Below are 21,506 nucleotides of genomic sequence, written 5' to 3'. Positions count from 1 at the left end.
CCCATACAGGCTCCTCATTGTTGGCACAGAGCCCAACACAGGGGGTTGATCTCACAAACCTGTGAGACCATAACCTGAGCTGGTATCAAGAGTTGGATGCCTAAGTGATGGAACCACCCACGTACCCCAAATAAGCTTGACTTTTGAAAAAGTTCTCCAGAGAACTGTAATTCTCTGGACTCTATCTAGTTTTCATATAATATTGGCAACCATGTTAATAGCAATCAAAGATGGTCAAATTTTTAATGAAGAGTCTTTTCTAACATGGAGGTCCCAATTATCTGTGAAACATCAATACAGATCTTATGTTTCAAAATTAAACAATTTTTTTAATGTTTATTTATTTTTGAGAGAGAGAATGTAAGCAGGGAAGGGGCAGAAAGAGAGGGAGACACAGAATCTGAAGCAGGCTCCAGGCTCTGAGCTGTCAGCACAGAGCCTGAGGCGGGGCTTGAACTCACGAGCAGTGAGATCATGACCTGAGCTGAAGTTGGATGCTTAACTGACTGAGCCACCCAGGTGCCCCTTATGTCTCAAAATTTTAAAAAACTGTATAATTTTTAACTGGTTAACATGACCAGAATTTGCTATGTAAGTTACAGGAATAGCTCACTGATTGGCACAGCAATGGCACTTATAAATGATTACAGCAGGGATGGGGCAGAACTGAAACCCTGGGAAATTCAACTCTTACACAGCAGAGGAAGAGAATCCCAAGATAAAGACTCCAAGTCTCAGCAACAAGTGTGTGATATAAAAATATACTTCCCCAGAGTTAATGCCGCCAGATTGTTCTAGTCTAGTTGCTAAGTTTGCACATGTATTTTCCTTAATTTCTTCTACTTTATTTTGTGAAGCTTTTCAAGTCAAGGAAATGGATTCTCCTTGAGTCCTTGGGAGAAGCATGCCTATAATAACACCTTGAATAACCTGTGACCATTTCTCCAAGATAGAGGGGAAACTATTAAGTGTAAAGTGTTTTACATTATCTCATTTAATCCTTCTATCAGCTCTTTACAACTGTTATCCAAACTATACAGAAGAGGAAATGGAGGTTTTAAACAACCAAATAAGTAGCCCCAACCATGCTGATTACCATGCATATATAGGGCCATTTCTGAAGAGTACAAGCCTGGGTAACCTGTGTGGGCCACAAAGAGGTAGCACTGTTTATATCCTACACAGACCTGCTAGGATACTGTTAAAGACAAATTTCAAAATTCAATTTTATCTTTAGAATAAAGAGCAGTGCCCTACAGAAATCCCAACCTACATGAAGGTCACTGGGCTGCTACCCTAACTGTCCTACCAAAAGGAAAGAACCTTAGCATACTGACAAACAAAATGCTACTCTGACATGAAATAAAATTAGTCATACTTAATCACACATGAAAATGTATGTAGAACATACTTGTCTGATTTATGTGTGCTAACAGCACTTGAGTACTTCTTCCTACATAAAGCATCTAATATCCTCAAAAGAACTAAGGACTAACAAGCCCCAAACAAGTAGTAAGCTCCAAATTTTCAAAATCTTTCAGAAAGAAAGCTATCCCTGAGTTTTACTCTTTGGGTATAAGCAGATAATTAAATAAAGACTAGCAGTTATTTTTCTCTTTGCAAATCAATGGTTGCTATGGTATTCCCTTCTGGGGGATGTTTATACATTTTGTTGGGGGTGTTTCTGACTATCACAGTAAGGGCAGAGGGAGGAAAGGCTGACTTTTAGGACTGGGGATCAAGGATGCTAATGGTTCTGCACAGCATGGGGCAATACACACAATGAAAAATTGTTCTCTTTCTCTAGGACTTCTCTGAATGTCTTCCTGGACATCCACGTAGGTGAAATATCTGTTTATAATTATCAGAGCCTAGAACCTAATTTCATTTTACAAGGTATTTTTTTTCTATAGTTTTAAGTTACTGGATTTTGCCAAAATAGAACTACTCTGCCATTTGAGAAAGACTACTTAATTTTGTTCAAAAATTTACTAACACTCGTGTATCATTTCAGCAAATCATGTCTCCAATGACAATGCTATATGTGGTATTTGAGTTACCAGTTCTATCTGTGGTATATGTTTACTTCATTATATCTCCTTGTGCAGGTGGACCTAAACATTTATATGTTAACATATATATTATTCTATTAAAATGCAGAGTATTTAATGGAATATTCCTTTAAGCCATCATATTGATATTTTTAAAACTCTGAGTCTAGTTATTATAAACCCCATTTTAGGATAAAATTCAGGATAAAGACATTGGGATGAGCTTGAGAAGCACTGCTGAGACTCTTAATGTTATCCCATGTCCTGTACAATAAGGACTGATAATTATATATGAATCTTTTCTGCTATATTTACATATAGTGAAGAAAAGCCATTAGGAGTATTACTTAAAGATATAACAAATGCCCATATACTATATGTAAAGAAGAAGAGCAAGTTAGCTTAGAGTTCTTTTTGTATCCAAAAAAAAAAAAAAAACCCAAACAACAACTGAAATTTAATATTAGTGGGGGTGGGAGGAGTAAACGTCCAGTTGGAAATACTCTAAAGAATATTGTTACCTTCCATTGCAAAGTGAGTGAATTTTTGGTCCGATTGGCTATCCTTGGTGGATTAGGTACATCAGGTTCACAGCTTAAGGTGGTAAAGCTTTCAGCTTCTGAAGGAGTTCCCTTTATAGAATTATATTCTGCCTGGACTCTATGGTGATAAAATATATAGTTTTAACCAGCAGAATCACTGTATCCTACCTTCAACAGCCATCAACCTTTAAGTACTTGGAAATTAGTAAGGTGCCCTCTAAATATTCTATCTAATTCTATCTAAGAAAACATTTCTGGCCGGCTCAGCTGGTAGCTTGATCTTGGTGGTTGTGAGTTGAGGGCCCATGTTGGGTATAGAGATTACTTAATTTTTTTTATTTTTATTTTTTAATGTTTATTTATTTTTGAGAGACAGACAGACACAGAGCACGAGCAGGGGAGGGGCAGAGAGAGGGAGACACAGAATCTGAAACAGGCTCGAGGCTCTAAGCTGTCAGCACAGAGCCCAATGCGGGGCTTGATCTCACAAACCGTGAGATCATGACCTGAGCTGAAGTCAGTGCTTAACCGACAGAGCCACCCAGGAGCCCCTTTAATTTTTTTTTTAATGTTTGTTTATCTTTGACACACACACACACACACACACACACACACACACACACACACACACAGAATGCGAGCAGGGAAGGGGCAGAGAGAGAGGGAGACACAGAATTCAAGGCAGGCTCCAGGCTGAGTTGTCAGCACAGAGCCTGATGTGGGGCTCAAACCCATGAATGGTGAGATCATAACCTGAGCTGAAGTTGGATGCTTAACCAACTCAGCCACCCACGCGCCCTGAGATTACTTAAATAAAGTCTTTAAAAAAAAGAAAACACATGCATTAGAAGTAAAGGATGGCCCTTAAAAAAAAGAAAGACAGGATAGACCCTTGGCTTTCATCTTTTTTTTAATGCAACCCAAAGTAAGAAACACATTTTAAATTGTGACAAAACTGTATGTGTGATTATGTACTTTCTCATACACATACTTGAAAGGAAAGAGTCCTGAAACAATATCCCTAAGGGTAATATACAGATACTTTCCATTCTATTTGATTATTTCTTTTAAATAATGCTGAATCTAATCCACAAAATTTCATGATTCAATATGGGTTGCAATCTACAGTTTGAAAAGTACTCAGATGTACAATACTTAGGGTTCACCCACAGAAAGTCTAATTAAAGATTTAATTTTATAGTTTAATAGGAATAATCCTAACCACAAATACTTTTTTTTTTTTTTTTTAAACAGAGGTGACTAACCAAGTACACATTAATGACTCACAGCTGGGAAGGCTGAAAATGTTGGTAATTTATAATAGAACTACGCAGAATAAAACAGTATCTAAGTTACTTCTTAGTTAAATGTTGTGATTTTTTTTTTTTTTTTTAAGATTTTAAGTAATCTCTATACCCAACGCAAGGCTCGAACTTAACAACCCTCCATCAAGAGTCACACACTCCACTCACTGACTGAGCCAGTCAGGCGCCCCTAAATGTTGTGAAATTTTAAGAGTTTTAATATCCCAAACTCTTTCTGGAACAGGATGTAGTAAAAATACATTAAGTACAAGCCAAATATTATTTATGTTTCTGTTTAGTAAAAATTTCAAAAGCTGGGAGTTTTCCATGTGATAAATTAGATATGTAGACATATTATTATCTATATATTCATTCCAATCCAAAAATCTTACAAACAGGATGATTAACCCTTCAATATAACATTTCAATGCAATGTTTTTGGTTTTTGTTTTTTTTTTTGGAATGTATTAATAATTATACCAAAAGAAAAACCAAAGCCAACATATTCCATGTTTTAAATCCAAAATTAGTACTTAAATTATATGCTACGCTTTTAATGAAATCATTTTAAAAAACTACCTACACTATATCATATTAGAGCAATACACAGGAGTTCCTTACTTTGCATGGTAATCTGTAGCTGGCTTGAGATCATTTAAAGTGACACTTGTTTCTTCTCCTCTGGGGGAAAAAAAGGAACATTTCACTGTCTGATAAATAAGCATTTCCAGAAGATTTACATTATGTGCTACCGTTTGTGGTAGTTTATGAAATTATACAGCTTTTTACTTTACCAACTATAACCATGTTCAGATTCCACTAGTACAGAATTTGTGTAATAAGGATATGTGCCAAACTTATGTATTTGCATATCACTTTAAAACAAAAAGGTGTCCTAGGCAAATCAATTGTGTAAGCCAAACTTTTTTTTTTTGAAGTGTAGTCAGGAAAGATATTTAGTTTATTAAAAAAATTAAAATCAGTAAAATCAGTAAAATCAGTTTCAATTATTTAAAAATCCATTTTGCCCAATTAAAATGTGAAATACCACGTGTGCTCCTGAAAGCAAAACCACTAAATTTTTACAAGGAGTGTGCCACTACTGCATTTTATTAGAATGTAACATGGAACCTTATTTAAAAATTTATAGTTTAATGAGATTAGAAAAAAAGTGAATAATCTGAAGTATAGCATTTTACTCATGGCCACTATTACACTTTCAGGTTTTCAAACATAATGGCACACATCTTTTTAAAATAATAATTTGATACGATTACTTGTATATGTGGTCAAAAACCCAGACCATTTTCCATCTTTTTGTAAAAATCACTATTCTCTGTTCCATTTCCTTCAGCCAAATTTCTCTCCTCTCATTTTATGACACCCTCCTCCATCTTTTCTCAAATCAAAACCAGGAAATATGAGAAAGAAAACCTTTCCCATTGAGGGAAGAACACTTAATGAATTGGGCAGTTTCAGTAGAATCTTCGGAGAGACCTTAATTGGTGCAGAGTAAAGAAGGTGACTAATGTCTCTCTTCTGCTCTCTGATCAGGCTGCAAATGGAAATAAATGCTTCATCTTAGCAGACAGCTATAACTAACTAGAAACAGCCATTAACATAAAAAGAAACCTTGATGTTGATGGTCTTTTATCTCTTATTTACCCCATAGGTAACTCTGTCTCCTTTAAGACATATGAATAGAATAAACACAAGGAAGTCTCAATAGAGAGAAGGAGACAGGACATTTTTCTAACCGTACGTTACTAGATGATAGATACTGGAGCAGTTTCACTTTCCTTTCTTCCTTACATTAGCTATTTTTTGAAAAGATACCAAGAAGGCTATGTGTCCAGTGTTCTATGCTAATTATCATCATTCAAATGACTAACCCTTTTGCAATCTTCCCAGTGCTTAAATTATAATAATCAACTTCACTCTTTACTTTTCCATTAGAATAAGCAATATAAACCATTTCTATTTGACAAACGAAAAAAACTATTTTACAACTGTCAGTCATAAATGTCACATTTTTAGCCAATGACTCTAAGGCTTCTTGGTGTGTAATGAAACTTTTGACCCAAGGAAATAAAACTTTTGAACCAATCAAAATATGATTATTAACATACTAACATACAAATAAGGAACAATGATACTAACTTCATTTTACAATAGGGCATTAGCTTGACATGTAAGAATTAAAGCCAACTCCTTGGAGGAGAATTACCTGATTTCACAAGTTCACAATCTAAGAGTTCTCCATTTCTGATCTGGGCTTCTACTGCTACGATTTATACTTATATCTCAGGAATATGTGAACAGTGAAACATTTATTAGGGAGTCTACTGAAAACTACTAAAGCTGAATGTGGCCAATGAAAGCAATTATTCCAAGGGAGTGTAGACAGATGTGTACCAGCTGGCATTGGGATTACATACACTGAAATCAGTATCAATTATCAATTAATAGATTCAAAATGAAAGCATCAAGAGGGAAAAACAGAACAAAATTAGTATTAAGCTCTTTATATAAACCCCTGGCTTATATAATGGGAGGGAGTGAAACATAACAAATACTTACGCATACACACTTTTATATTTCCCATCTTTCCCAGTACTTGAGACCAGAATATCGTAACTATAGAGCTCTGGCACGGTAGTCTCATCTGTTTCACCATTTATGAAGCTGGAAGGAGGTGACCAGGTTAGTACTACTGTCCTTGACTGGATGTCTGAGGCCTGCAAAAACATAATATTTAGAGCTGTCTGAAACAACTGTAATGAGCACAAGGAACAATGAAAATCTAATGAGGTTTCAAGATTAAACAAAATATATCTGTATCTACTTATACAAAATGGCTCACAAACAGAAGCCTATCCATTTGTAGAAGAGATATAATTTATTGTGAAAGGGCAAATGGGTTCAATAAAAAAATCCAAGGACCATTATGGGCCACTTAAAACTATTAGTGTAAACACCATACACAAAAAAGAATGGGGGAAAAAAGTCCACTTATAACGTATTTGAAAAGGTTCATTTCCTCAATTTAGAAAGTATCTTATGGGGTACCTGTTTCAGTCTAGTGTCTAACTCTTGATTGTGGCTCAGATCATGATCCAATGGTAGTGGGACTTAGTCTTGTGTCAGGCTCTGTGTGAGCATGGAACTTGAGATCTCTTTCTCTCTCTCTTTCCCTCTCTCTCCCCCCTGGCCTCCCCCTCTCTCTTTCTGCCCCTCTCCTCTGCTTGTGCTCCCTGCTTTTAATTAAAAAAATAAAACTAAAGTGTCTTACAGTAAGAAAACAACTCGAGAAAAATGAGCAAAGGATATAAACTGACTAAAGAAATATAAATTGATAATCTAACAAATGATGTGTAAATGCAGTCACAATTAAATAAATGTAAATTAAAACAAGATACCACTTTTCATCCAACAGACTAGGAAGATTAAAAAGTTACGGGGCGCCTGGGTGGCTCAGTCGGTTAAGCGTCCGACTTCAGCTCAGGTCACGATCTCGCGGTCCGTGAGATCGAGCCCCACGTCGGGCTCTGGGCTGATGGCTCAGAGCCTGGAGCCTGCTTCCGATTCTGTGTCTCCCTCTCTCTCTGCCCCTCCCCCGTTCATGCTCTGTCACTCTCTGTCTCAAAAATAAATAAACGTTAAAAAAAAAAAAAATATTAAAAAAAAAAAAAAAAAAAAAAAAGTTAGTAATGTGTCCACTGTGTTAAGGTTTATAGAAATGAGTTGAAGTATATATACAACGTTGTATTAGTTTCAGGTGTATAATACAATGAGACTGAACAATTCTATACATTTCTTAGTGCTCACCATGGTAAGTGTATACTTTTCTTTTTTTTTTAAGATTTTATTTTTAAGTAAACTCTAAACCCATTGTGGGGCTTGAATTCACAACCCCAAGATCAAGAGTCACTTGCTCCATTGAACTGAGCCAGCCAAGCACCCCTCATAATGTATTCTTAATCCCCTTTATCTTTTTCACCCATCCCCACATTAATTTCCCCTCTGGCAACCACCAGTTTGTTCTATGTATTTTTTTTTTTTTTTTTTTAAATTTTTTTTTTTCAACGTTTTTTATTTATTTTTGGGACAGAGAGAGACAGAGCATGAACGGGGGAGGGTCAGAGAGAGAGGGAGACACAGAATCGGAAACAGGCTCCAGGCTCCGAGCCATCAGCCCAGAGCCTGACGCGGGGCTCGAACTCATGGACCGCGAGATCGTCGCGGGGCTCGAACTCACGGACCGCGAGATCGTGACCTGGCTGAAGTCGGACGCTTAACCGACTGCGCCACCCAGGCGCCCCTGTTCTATGTATTTAAGAGTCTGTTTTTTGGTCTCTTTTCTTGTTTGTTCATCTGTTTTGCCTCTTAAATTCCACATAGGAGTGAAATCATATGATATTTGTCTTTCTCTGACTCATTTCACTTAGCATTATACTCTCTAGGTCCATCCATGTTGTTGCAAATGGTGAGATTTCATTCTTTTTTATGGCTGAGTAATATTCCATTGTATATATGTTACCTATATACCACATCTTTATTCATTCATCTATGAATGGATGCTTGGGATTGCTTCCATACTTAGCTATTGTAAGTAGTGCTGTAACATAAGAGTGCATAGATCTTTTTGAATTAGTGTTGAATTAGTGTTTTTGTTTTCTTTGGGTAAAAACCCAGTAATCGAATTACTGGATCATATAATAGTTATGTTTTTGACTTTTTGAGGAACTCCATATTGTTTTTCATAGTGGCTACACCAATTTGCATTCCCATTAAAGTGTATGAGGGTTCCTTTTTCTCCACATCCTTGCCAACATTTGTTATATTCTTTTTGATTTTAGCCATTCTGACAGGTGTAAAGTGGTATCTCATACTGGTGTAGTCCCAATAGTTTAATTTTGCTTTTGTTTCCTTGCCTAAGGAGACATATATAGAAAAATGTTCTATAGCTGATGTCAAACAAATTGTTGCCCATGTTTTTTTCTAGGAGTTTTATGTTTTCAGGTCTCAAATTTAGACCTTTAATCCATTTTTAGTTTATTTTCATGTAATTGCATTCATAATTAAATAAATGCAAATTAAGACAAGGTACCAACTTTCTTCCAACACATTGGGAAGATTAAAAAGCTAGTAATAACCATTGTGTTCAGGGTTTGGAGAAATGCACACTCTCTTAAATGTAGGTAAGACTATATATTAGAGTATGTATTGGTATGATCTTTGTGTAGAGCTACTTGGGAACTATCATAAAAATTTACTTTATAGTTCAAGAATTCCATTCCTGGTAACTTTTTTCAGTAAAATATCCTATGAACTTACATAAGTACATAAATATATGGAAATCATCTGAAATGAGTCTTCTATTTGTATGCTACTTTAGAGGTAAAATTTGCTTTTATATTCATCTCATTTGATTCTTGCAATTACCCTCTAAGACAAAAAAGATACATTTTACAGAAGAAACGTATTCAGAAAGATTAGGTGACTTTGAAGTCACTCAACTAGTAGTGAGTAGGACCTGAATAAATCAGTTCTTTTCCCATTACACAATGCCTCCATACTGAACTCACTTCTAGGTAGCAGCTGTTTTCAGCTAAAACAGTAGTTAGGAAGCTACTGAAATGACAATCCCCTTGTATGGATACTGGGATCAGGAAGTGAGAGAATTATTCTGAAGATAACTCAAAGGTCGAGTCTAAGGAAACCTGGAGTCATCAGACGTTTCAGTGAACATTAAAAGGAAAAGGAGAGGATAAAAATTCTGAAAGTAAAAAGGTACTGAATAAAAGGCAATCGATGTCTAATTTTAAGCATTATTAAAATAGGGGGTGGGAGGGAGGAAAAAAGAAAAAAAAAAGATGTCAGTAGATTTTGACAGAATGAGACTTAAAACAGTTTCAAAGAAGCCCAATAATAAAGACAAATACTTTCATCTATACAGTTAATTATTTCTAGCATGTGAGGAAATACAATACCATTATACTCCATTTTATGGAAGAAGTAGTTTCAGAAAGGTTAAGTGACTTGTAGGTCACTCAACCACTGAATGTGTAGCTGAGGCTGAGATTAGCACCATGTTCTCCCCTACACACTGCACCTGAGTCACACTGAGTGAGCTTTTTTTTGGGGGGGGGGGTTCTCAAATGTGCCATGTTCAGTATTTTTCAAACATTGGTCACTTTGCACTACTCTCCCCACACTAATTCCCACCCCCACCCATAGCCCACAACATCCAATTACTACTTTTTCTTTAAATTTCAGTTCAATTATTCTTCCTTAGGGAAATTTATTTTGACACCCTGTCAAGGCCTAGCCCCCCTATTATTGTATTTTCTTATAGCACTGTATCTCTTTGTTCTGGCACTTCACAGATAGAATTTTATATTTACTGCATGATTTATTCTACTAACTGAAGCTCTGAGGGCAGGGGCCATACCTATCCTTTGCTTTTCATCCTATCTCCAGCTTTTAGCACAGCATGTGGGATTTTATTACTGGTCAAATATTTATGGAATAAGTGAAAACTCATTTAGTTTGATGCTCTAAATGAACCAGAGCATGTGAAAACAACTACACACACACACACACACACACATACACACACACTCTCCTGACCTACACTTCACAAGTAATTTAGTAAAGGAGTTATAGCTACCCAAACTATAAAAACAAACTAAAATAAAACAAAGCAAAACAAAACAATCAGCATTACTTTGTTTATGACACAGGACTTATTTTACAAAATTACATCTTCCTCATAATGCTGGGCAAGAAATTCTTTAAAAGAATTATTCCACAATTTATGGCCTGAAAAATTACACTTTTAATATTATATACTATAACAAGTAAATACTGCTGGTATTAGCCAGTATGTCATTCAAATACCAATCCTATTAAGGCTTGCAAATTTATTTTTTTAGTAAATCTAGTGATATACATAGATCTTGGAAGGACATTGACTGAATTTCAATACTACTTATTAAACCCGCTCTTGCTTCAGATTCCTCTTCTGTAAAATAGGGAAAATAGTACACAGAAGGTTGTTCTGGAATTAAAGAAAATAACGGATATGTTTTCGAAGTACTTTGAATAGAATCTGACACTAGTAAACTTGCATTAGCTATTACTATGGAATAATTTTGCTCATGTTTCTATAATTTACATGTATAAACTCAGTTCTGTTTTGAGAGAGAGAGCGAGTGAGCAGAGGAGGGGCAGAGAGAGATGGAGACACAACAGATTCTGCACTGTCAGAGTGGAGCTCGTTTTTTAATGGGCTTAAAAATTCAATTTGTATGAGCATTTAAAATTAATCTTATGTCAAATCTGATGTAAATATATTTCCTATTAGGAATGATAGCCTTTACTTAGGCTATTTAAAAAACAAGCAGAAAATTTTACGTAGCCAGTTTTACTGCCATACCTTTTGCTGATTTTCTGATTTCTGCCGTTACATCTATACTTATAAAGGGCTAGGGAATATTAACTTTCTTCTATAGTTTAATTCTTTTTACATCTAGAGTTAACTGAATACATTTCACATGGAAATAGTATAAACAGATTTTTAAAAAACTGATGATCAGTGGTACTCACATTATTTATTACATCCTTGTCTCTTCCAATGATTTTCAATGTCATTGCTTAATGACATATGAAGCATATATTAAATCCTAGTTTAAAAAATGAATTCTTGGGGGTGCCTGGGTGGCTTAGTCAGTTGAGGGTCCGACTTCGGCTCACGTCGTGATCTCACGGCTCTCGTGAGTTTGAGCCCTGCATTGGGCTTGCTGGTGTCAGCCTGTCAGCAACAGAGCCTGCTTCGGATCCTCTCTCTGACCCTCCCCTGCTCACGCTCTCTCAAAAAATAAAAAAAAAAACATAAAAGAAATGAATTCTTGACTGACTATTCTGCTTCACTGATCAACAGATCTCTCCTTATATGAGATCTACACTGATCCATTATTGATATCACATTACTTATAATACAGCTTTTTTAAAAAAAAATATTAAATTTATTTACTTATTTTTGAGAGATTGAGAGAGAGCGAGCAAGCAGGGGAGGGGCAGGAAGAGAGGGAGACAGAATCCCAGGCAGGGTCTGCACTGTCTGCATGGAGCTGCATGTGGGGCTCGAACTCATGAACTGTGAGATCATGACCTGAGTCAAAACCAAGAGTCAGACGCTTAAGCAACTGAGCCACCCAGGCACCCTAAATTTTTATTTAAGTAATTTCTATACCCAATGTGGGGCTTGAACTCATGGCCCCATGATCAAGAGTCACGTGTACCTCTAATATGGTTTTAAGAAAGGACTTAATTAAAATATACCAAAATCCTATGTGAATAATACTGAATATAAATGTCAAGAGAATACATACAATACTTACCACTGGTTTGACAATGTTGGAAAGAAGTGCTTCAAAAGCTTTAGTTTCTTCATCTTTCTCTTAAAAAAAAAAAAAAAAAAAGAATATTAAAAAATGAACTAAATACATTCATCCCTCTCCCTCCACAATGTGTCTTCTGAAACTATGTTTGTAATCTGAGATTTTTATTTCCTAGTTTTTACTTTAGTTCATATTCAGCAGTTTGTGGCTCTTCAGGATTCTTCACTTCAGTTTCTATTTCCATTTTAACTGTGATCACTAATTATAACACCATTATATATATATATCTGAACCAGTCACTAAGTTTTTCTAATATAAAGTATATTGTTTTTCATAGTTAAAAAAAAATACTCTCTGAAATTCTCATTTCCCAATCTCCTACCTCTTAACAGTTACAAGTTAACTATTTGTTTCTTAAAAGGTCTTAACTATGGTTCCCAAAATATAAATGACTTGACCAGAACTTGTATTCATAACTGATATATCTGAAACTTTAGCTTAACTCTTCTGAAATATCATTCATTCTGATTTCAGAATGATCAGAAGGTCTCAAAATTATGGGGAAATATTTGTGTTAATATAACAGTTATGAGGTTGTTAAAGCATTAAAATGTGTTGGTGAGGAATGGAAATCATAAAGAAAAGGAAGTAGTGCTCAGAGTTCATATAGTAGAAATTACTCACAAGCTGGGGAAGGTTCCTAAGGAAATATGGGGATTTTAAGAGAAAAAACTTCTGAATAAAGTAATGGAGACTACTCAATCCTAACTACAGAGTATATAGATAGACTGGTAAATGACACAATGAGTTGCTTTCAAGGACTTACATATAAAGAAGTTGGGAGAAATAAAAAACTGAAGTTGATAAAAACCAGAACAGCCATGTCAAAGGCACAGAAAGAGAGGAAAATGAATATGAATGAACTTTATTAGGGTTTTTCTTTCAGACAGAAATTTCTCTTGGCTAGTAAAATTTACAATATAAGGGAAATTACTAATTGAGCTTTCCCAAATTGTAAAAAGAAGTACCCTAGCAACAATTTGGGTTCTAAAACTTTTTCTCACATTTAGAAGTGTTATTAATCTACAGCTTATCTGGAGCATGATGAAATAACTGAAAGAATATACTTTTGGTTGATTAAATAATGATGAAAAGCACCAACAGGAATAGATGAGTGTTTTAAATAGTTACCTTCTATTTCTGTATCAATTTGTGCACCACCTTTCCCTTTCCCGGACTTGTTCTTTGTTGATCCTATGTTTACACCACTAGCATTTTGCGCTTTTATAAGCCCATTATGTTCATTTATGGGAGAAGGGCATTTCTGGGGTGATGATGGTGGACTGCTCATTTTATCCTTCTGTGTTCCTTGGCGATCCTTTAATTTTTTCTGCAAACGTTCATATGTTTTGCTAGATCTTTCATCTCTAAAGTTGGACCTTCCATGTGTAGAGTGAGCATCTAAGAAGAAATAAAAATAGAAGGAATGGGAAGTAAATTTATCATTACATTATATAAAAATTATTATGAAACATTACAAAGAATAATTCTCCAAAACAAAGCTATTTCTATTTATCCATCAACTGACAGAACCAAGCTTTTTGATTATAATTATATATATCAAATAAATTTAGAGATATTTCTCTTCTTCATCTTTTCCCAATTAACTATTAATCTCCACAGAAGCAGCTTGGTGGTACGTTATGATAATCATAGGTGGGGAATAAGATCTGAATTGAAATGTGTACAGTTCTTTTTTTCTTCTGCTCTTTTGTAGCCATCATTTTTAGCATCTCTTTCAACTTCAAACATATAAAATACGTAAACAGAAAACCACCACCTGCCTAAATTCCCTGACGACTAAAACAAAACAAAAAACAAAACACCACAAACCAAATCATTACTGAAAAATAAAGTTTTAGGAATTAAGGAAAAAAAGTGGGATTGTTTACTAAGAACAGAATCCAGGTACAAAATACTGCATCTCTGTATATCATAAACTCAAGGGTGTGATTCAGAAGAACATATTTATTTTACTAAAAGTCACATAACACTATAATAAAATCAATAAACTCCAAAAATATTGTTAAATTAATTGTCTTCAGAGTTTTTTAGTTTTAATTTAAAATCTGTAATGAGAAAAATATTTTTTAAAAAGCCTCAAAAATCTTAGTAAAGTTTTCATTTATCAGTGTTTTAAGAAAATTAGTACAATACTCTTGAAATGAGTATCACAAGGATAGGTACATAAAACATTAGCATAAAAAAAAAATAGGCATTTGGTTATCTACATGTAAAAGAATGAGTCTGGACACCTACCTCACACCATATACAAAAATTAAAATGAGTCAAAGACCTAAATGTAGGAAGTAAAACTATTAAACTCATAGAAGGAAACACAGCTGTAAATCTGTATGACTTTGGGTTAGATAATAGTTTCTTTGATATGACACCAAAAGCACAAGCAATCCAAGAAAAATAAATCAGATTCACCAAAATTTTCTTTTCTGCATTAAAGGATACCACTGAGAAAGTGAAAAGACAATACGGGAGAAAATACCTGCATATCATAAATCTGATAAGGACTTGTATCCAGAATACATCAAAACTATTACAGCTCAACAATAAAAAGACAAATAACCCAAATTAAAAAAATGAGTGCAGGATTTGAATGGAGATCTCTTGAAAAAAGATAAACAAATGGCCACTAAAGCAAATGAAAAGATGTTCAATATCAGTAATGAGACAAGCAAATCAAAACCACAATGAGACAAAAATTCATACTTACCAGAATGGCTAGAATCAAGTTTTAACAAGGATATGGAGAAATTAGAACCCTCACACATTGCTGATAGAAATGTAAAATAGTGCAAACACTAAGGAAAAGTTTTGCAGCTTCTCAATATAAGCCAGCAATTCCACTCTTAGATATATACCCAGAAGTGAAAACCTGTCTACTTGTTTACAACTGTCAAGGCATCATTATTCATAATAGACAAAAAGTGGAAACAACTCAAATGCCCATCAGTTAATAAATGAGTAAACAATGTTATATCCACATAATGTAGTACTTTTCAGCCATAAGCAGGGAGTATCATCATGCTACACTCTTGAACTAAGCCTTAAATAGCCTAAATGAAAAAATGCTAGACATAAAAACATATTGATTGAACATTTATATCAAATATACATATTGTGCATATATTTATATGAAGGAGCTAGAATTTCCTTTTCATGGAGGCAGCTACTGGTTATAAAACTGTTATTTGGATCCAGTGGCGGATGCTTTGGCTTATAATCTTAAATACAATACGACTCTTGTCTTCCATCACCGGGTAGCTAGTTTTTAAATTTGTACCCTTTAATGGGTTTGTATTTTTCACTTTCCTTCACAACATTATGAATCATATCCATGTATTCTAATATCCCCTCTGAACAACAATGGGTTCTAACAATGCGAAATAGCAATAATTATCACATCTAGTTTTTTATTGTAATTTTCTCAAACACCTTTTTAAAAATAAGTCATAATAGAAGAATGAGACTGATTTGTAGTATAAACTCTTACTACTCAAGTTTTCACTGGACCACTGCATGAGCCTTACCTGGGAGTTTGTTAGAGATGCAGAAACCCAAACTCCACCCAGACCCACAGAATCAATATGCATTACTTGGGCAACAGAAGTTAAGTTTGAAAAGTATATATGATACATGACATAACATATAAGATACTGCTTATAGGCTATGCTGTGTATTTAAAGTTCTATATTTAGAGTTGTTTACTCTGTAAATTTACTAAACATTAATGATAGATACTACTAAGTGCAGGTGACAAATAAAAAAGATTTAGTTCTCAGGGGGTTTACTGTCAAACAACGAAGACAGACATACAAATTAAAACAAAATCAAATTGTGTTAAGTTCTGTGAAGGAAACAGGTTTCAGTGTGAGTGACTGATAAGATCACAGAGGGTCTCTATGAAAGCTGAAATTTATCGGGAAAAAAACAGAGCCTTCTACAGAAAAGGGAAAAGAGCATTCCTGGTGGAGAGAACATGGTGTTCTCAAAAAGAGCTTGGAGGTTTTGAAAAGCTGAAGGGGGTGGAATGGGGACAAGTGGAACAAAGCAGTCAGAGGCCACAGGGCAGGGCCTTATCCAGGCCAGTGGTTTGCAACCAGGGCCAATTTTGGCCCATAGGGTTCATTCAGCAATGTGTGGAGATAATTTTAGTTGTCACAACTGGGTGAGGATAGGGGAGGGTGGGTTGATATGCTACTGTTATCTGGTAGGTAGACAGCATGGCTTCTCCTGAATATCCTACAATGCAGTTTTGTGCTCCAAAACAAAGACTCATCCATTCCCAAATATCAAGAGTACAGAGGTTGAGAAATCCTGGTCTAAGGCAAGGTTCAGGATTTTATTCTAAATAAAATGAAAAGTTTAAATAAAAATAGAAATCAGATTTATATTTTAAAATGATCACTCTGGCTGAGCTTGGATGGCTGGGGGCAAGAATGACAGCAGAGAACCAACTGGAAAACTGCTCTTGCAGTTGTTCTGACAAGAGCTGACAGTGGACTAGATTTGAGAAGAAGTGGGGAAAAAAGATAAAACTGGGAAACTTCTGAAAGTAAAGCTGGTAACAATTGATGCAGGGGTTAAAGAAGTAACAATCAAATTTGACTATATGCCTTTCACTTGAGCAAACTGAGTGGCAGTGGTATCACGTATCAAGACAAAGACGACAGAAAAAGCAGGCTACATAATTGAGATTTATGTTTAGAAACAATATAACTGAGATGCATGAGACATTTAAGTTGAGGTATCAAGAAGAAATTAAGCCTTCTGAAGCTTAGAGGCCAGGTTTTGGCTGGAGATACAAACCTGAGAGGAATTAGTATATGGTATTTAAACCCATAGGAAAGAATAAGATTACTTCTTTGTGGATGTGTGTGTGGTTGTCTATTCTTCCCAATAATTTGTCAACTCCCCGGGGGCCAATGTTGTATCTTATTTTGTTTTTTCAGTCCTTTACATAACCTAGCAACTTTGGTAAGTGGCATCAAGGCTTTAAGGATTTAACAACAGTATGATTACTCCTGGCTGAAAACTTTCCTCAGAGCCTAGTTGGCAAGACAGAAGAAAAGCTCTGGTTTGAACATATCCTCACTAAATATTGCTGCATGATAGAAGTTATTTTACCTTTTTGATTTTGTTTACTTTTTGCTTTGAAGGGTGATCATGAGGATGAAATACTTAACACAGTGCTTGGGCAAGAGAACATGAGTATGACACTAGGTTGGTCATTTCTTTTATATAATAGGAGGATAGACAGCATCTGTTCTATCCAAGTAAAGAAGAACTAATTCCATAAAATAGGAATATTTTTTATCTTACCTACATCTCCATATACTTGAGAAGATTGATACTGTGGCATATACTGTGTTGCCATGTCTCCAGCTCCGGTCACTGGTGAGTACATATGGCGTGGTGGAGGGGGCATCATGGTTGGGACAGGAATGAAACCAGGCAGAGGAGGAGGATGTGGAGAACGGTGTATAACTGTGTGACCACCAGGATGAAACTCTGGTGCCTGAGGAACCACAACAACTCTCCGAACACCATTGTCTTCAATAACCTACAAATTGAACATTAAACATTTCTTCCATAAGATATAAGCAATTCTTTTGTAAAAGGTTAGAGTAGGAATTTTTATAGCATTAGAAGTTCATTAGAAGTTCATATTAAATACACTAAGTACACATGAATTAGTAGTGAACAAGATGAGGTAGTTTTTATTATACAATGCAATATAAATCTTAAAACACTGATGAGATTAGCTAAATAATAATAGAAATAATGAACTACAATATCAGGTATTTATTCCTATGTGTTATGTGCATTTAGTGATGCGTTAACAACAAAAGGAGACTCAAGGAAATTTTTGGGTCAAATAACAACAGGATTAGGAATTAATTTCCTTTTCCATATTATGGGTAGGAATAAGCTGTGGAAAGAACACAAACTGTGAAATAGATATGGGGAAAAAAACTGGATCCAGGTATCTAAAATCAACCATATATTGCATTTAGGTACAAAATTCTTATGACCATGACCAGGAGAATTTTAACAGTTGAGGATCTTTTCAAGGGAGACAAACACCTAATATATTATTAACTCCCAGTTAAGCAAAGTATCTGTGGCTTTCAGTTTTAGAAATTACATATTTTCTTAAAGTTTTTATTTTAATTCCAGTTGGTTAACATACAGTGTCAAATTAGATTCTGGTGCACAATATAGTGAGTTAACACTTCCATACAACCCTGGATGCTCCTCACAAGTGCACTCCTTATTCTCCATCACCTATTTAACGCCAACTCCCCACACCCCACCGCCCCCCGCTCTTGTAACCATCTGTGTGTTATCTATAGTTAAGTGTCTATTTCTTGGTTTGCCTCTCTGCTCCTTTTTTTTTTTTTTTTCCATCTGCTCATTTGTTTTGTTTCTTAAAATTCCACATATGTGTGAAGTCATCTAGTATTTGTTTTTCTCTGACTTATTCTGCTTGGCATAATAAATACTCTCTAGCTTCATCTGTGTTGTTGCAAATGGCAAGATTTCATTCATTTTTATGGCTGAGTAATATTCCATTTTATATATACACCAAATCTTTTTTTCCCCTCAGATCTAGTATTAGGGTTCGGTTTAGTGACAGAAGAATGGTTAGAGTTAGGGTTAGGGGCAGTGTGAGGGTATGTGCCTAACTCTAACCTCTAACCTTAACCCTGAAGTTATCCTTCTGGAGAGGTCTCTGAAGTACTGGATAATAGGCACATATCCTCACACTGTCCCTAACCCTAACCATTATTCTGGCCCTAACCCATACCCTAATCTTAGAAATCATACCTTTTTGAAATGGGGTTTAAACTGTAGGAAAGGAGTTTTTAAAATGACAGATTTATTCCCTTTGAACCTCATTGGAGCTACAAGGAAAGCCTTCTGGATATAGGATTTTATCTCAAAATTAGGAATTCTTCTACCAAAACAGGGCCCCTACCTTTTTATTTTTATTTATTTTTTAATTGTTTTTAAACTTTTATTTATTTTTGAGAGAGACAGAGAGTAAGCGGGGAAGGGGCAGATAGAGAGGGAGACACAGAATCCAAAGGAGGCTCCAGGCTCTGAGCTGTCAGCACAGAGCCTGACGCAGGGTCAAACCCACATACAGATCATGACCTGAGCCGAAGTCTGATGCTTAACCGACTGAGCTACCCAGGTGCCCCAAGGGCCCTTACCTTTTTAGACTTACAAGATTACTATCAAGGTATAAGAAATCAATAATAATACTTTTCCCCTTCCTAAAGAAACAGAAAATTATTGAAATGCAAAGCGCTAACTTAAAGGCAAATCCTGATATTTTCAGGAAGAACAAGTTTTACTATTCTTTTTATTTATTTATTAAAAGCTTTTTTTTAAAGAAAATGTTTATTTATTTTTGAGAGAGAGAGCGAGCGAGCACAAGTGGGGGAGAGGCAGAGAGAGGGAGACACAGAATCTGAAGCAGACTCCAGGCTGAGCTGTCAGCACAGAGCCTGACGCAGGGCTAGAATTTAGAAACTACGAAATCATGACCTGAGCCAAAGTCAGATGCTTAACCGACTGAGCCACCAAGGCACCCCAAGTTTTCTTAAGAATAGCAAATTTTGGGGGTGCATGGTTGTCTCAATAGGAAAAGCATGCAACTCTTGACCCTGGGGTTATGAGTTTGAGCCCCATGCTGGGGGTAGAGATTACATAAATAAACTTAAAAAAAAAAAAAGTAGCAATTTTTGTATTATAAATATATACATGCTTCGTAGATATATTAGAAAACACACTTGTTTAGGTATAGATAAGCTTAAATTACAAATAAATAATTATTGCTTTAGAAAAATTATAGTTACAATTAAAACAGCCTATTAAACTACCCTTACCTGTTGGAGTAGGAGAGGACTTGTAACATAGGACTAGAAGACCAAATGACTTCGCTGTTTTTTACATACTAACTCTAGAACTATAAATGCCTTGCTTCCAGCAAAATAAATGTCACATATCCTGCTTTTCTCCCTATTTTAACTCAGTTTTGAATTTAAAGCCTCAGACAAGTGTATGTAATTGGTAGAAATGAAATATCTGGATCCCTAGCTGGAGAATCTGGAAATCATAGCTTTTCACCCTCTAACCCACAGGAAGGGACATTAGGAGTCTGGAGTGGATTTTGAATAAGCCAAACCAGTGTCTGTTGCAATACACTACTTTCACCATTATCAACTCTCCAACTCACAAATATTAAATGACTCCTGTTGTTGATAGGATTACAGTCCATATTCTCTGACACTGTTCAGTCTTGCTCCAACCTACCTTCCTAGATGTATTTTTCTTCTACACCAAATCCTGAACCCTTAACTCCAGCCAGGCTGGTATACTAAAAACCTATCTTCATACAGACCTATACATTTCTGTATCTTGGACTTTTGTTTGTGCCATCTTTCTTCTACTCTTTGCCTCCCCTTAATCTATAACTACACAAATCCCATCCATCCTTCCATATCTAGCTCTAACTTTACCTTCTCCATTCATTTTAAAAGCATTTTTTAAAGTTTATTGATTTTTATTTTGAGAGAGAGTGTGAGCAGGGGGAGGGGCAGAGAGCGAGAGAGAGACAGAATCCCAAGCAGGCTCTGCACTGACAGCAGGGCTCGATCTCACAAACTGGGAGATGGTGACCTGAGCCAAAATCAAGAGCCGGATGCTTAACTGACCAGGCACCCCTAAAAAATAATTTGTTTTTGACCACAACAAAGACATTGGTAATAATTAAGGCAAGAAACTAATGTGAGTAATGTCTTCGTAGGGTCACATACACTAATAGGGAGGATAAACACAAAAACAGAAGTAAATCATTTATATAATTTTGCAAGGTGATAAATATTATGGGGGGAAAAACAGGTATATAATTTTGCAAGGTGATAAATATTATGGGGGGAAAAACAGGTAAGTGAGACCAGAAGTATTGTGGGAGTAGGACAGATTGCAGATAAGATAGAGTGACTAGGATACGCCTTATTGGCAAAATGAAATTTGAGCAGAACTGAAGGAATTAGCCATGGAGAAATCTGGAAGTGTGTTCTGGGCAGAGAAAACAGAACAAAGCCCCTAATAGAT

The 21,506-nt window shown here is 35.5% G+C and overlaps 1 protein-coding gene across 6 annotated transcripts in view; it reads right to left on the bottom strand.

The window, feature by feature from the left end:
- Nucleotides 1–21,506, bottom strand: part of FNDC3A (fibronectin type III domain containing 3A) — a 144,488-nt gene that overhangs the window by 31,486 nt on the left and 91,496 nt on the right. For all 6 annotated transcript variants that reach the window (XM_053899602.1, XM_053899607.1, XM_019447595.2 and 3 more), the window contains 6 exons: nucleotides 17,700–17,940; nucleotides 13,494–13,763; nucleotides 12,303–12,361; nucleotides 6,478–6,635; nucleotides 4,519–4,578; nucleotides 2,573–2,711 (listed from right to left, as the gene is read on the bottom strand). In XM_053899602.1, the coding sequence (XP_053755577.1) occupies nucleotides 2,573–2,711; nucleotides 4,519–4,578; nucleotides 6,478–6,635; nucleotides 12,303–12,361; nucleotides 13,494–13,763; nucleotides 17,700–17,940 (927 nt within the window). The remainder of the gene's footprint in view (nucleotides 1–2,572; nucleotides 2,712–4,518; nucleotides 4,579–6,477; nucleotides 6,636–12,302; nucleotides 12,362–13,493; nucleotides 13,764–17,699; nucleotides 17,941–21,506) is intronic.

The sequence above is a fragment of the Panthera pardus genome, unplaced genomic scaffold, assembly GCF_024362965.1.
Source record: "Panthera pardus isolate Hobbes unplaced genomic scaffold, ASM2436296v1 HiC_scaffold_1, whole genome shotgun sequence".
In the NCBI taxonomy this organism is placed as follows: domain Eukaryota; kingdom Metazoa; phylum Chordata; class Mammalia; order Carnivora; family Felidae; genus Panthera; species Panthera pardus.
The sequence above is the reverse complement of the archived record's forward strand: the minus strand, read 5'-3'. Positions and strand labels throughout refer to the sequence as shown.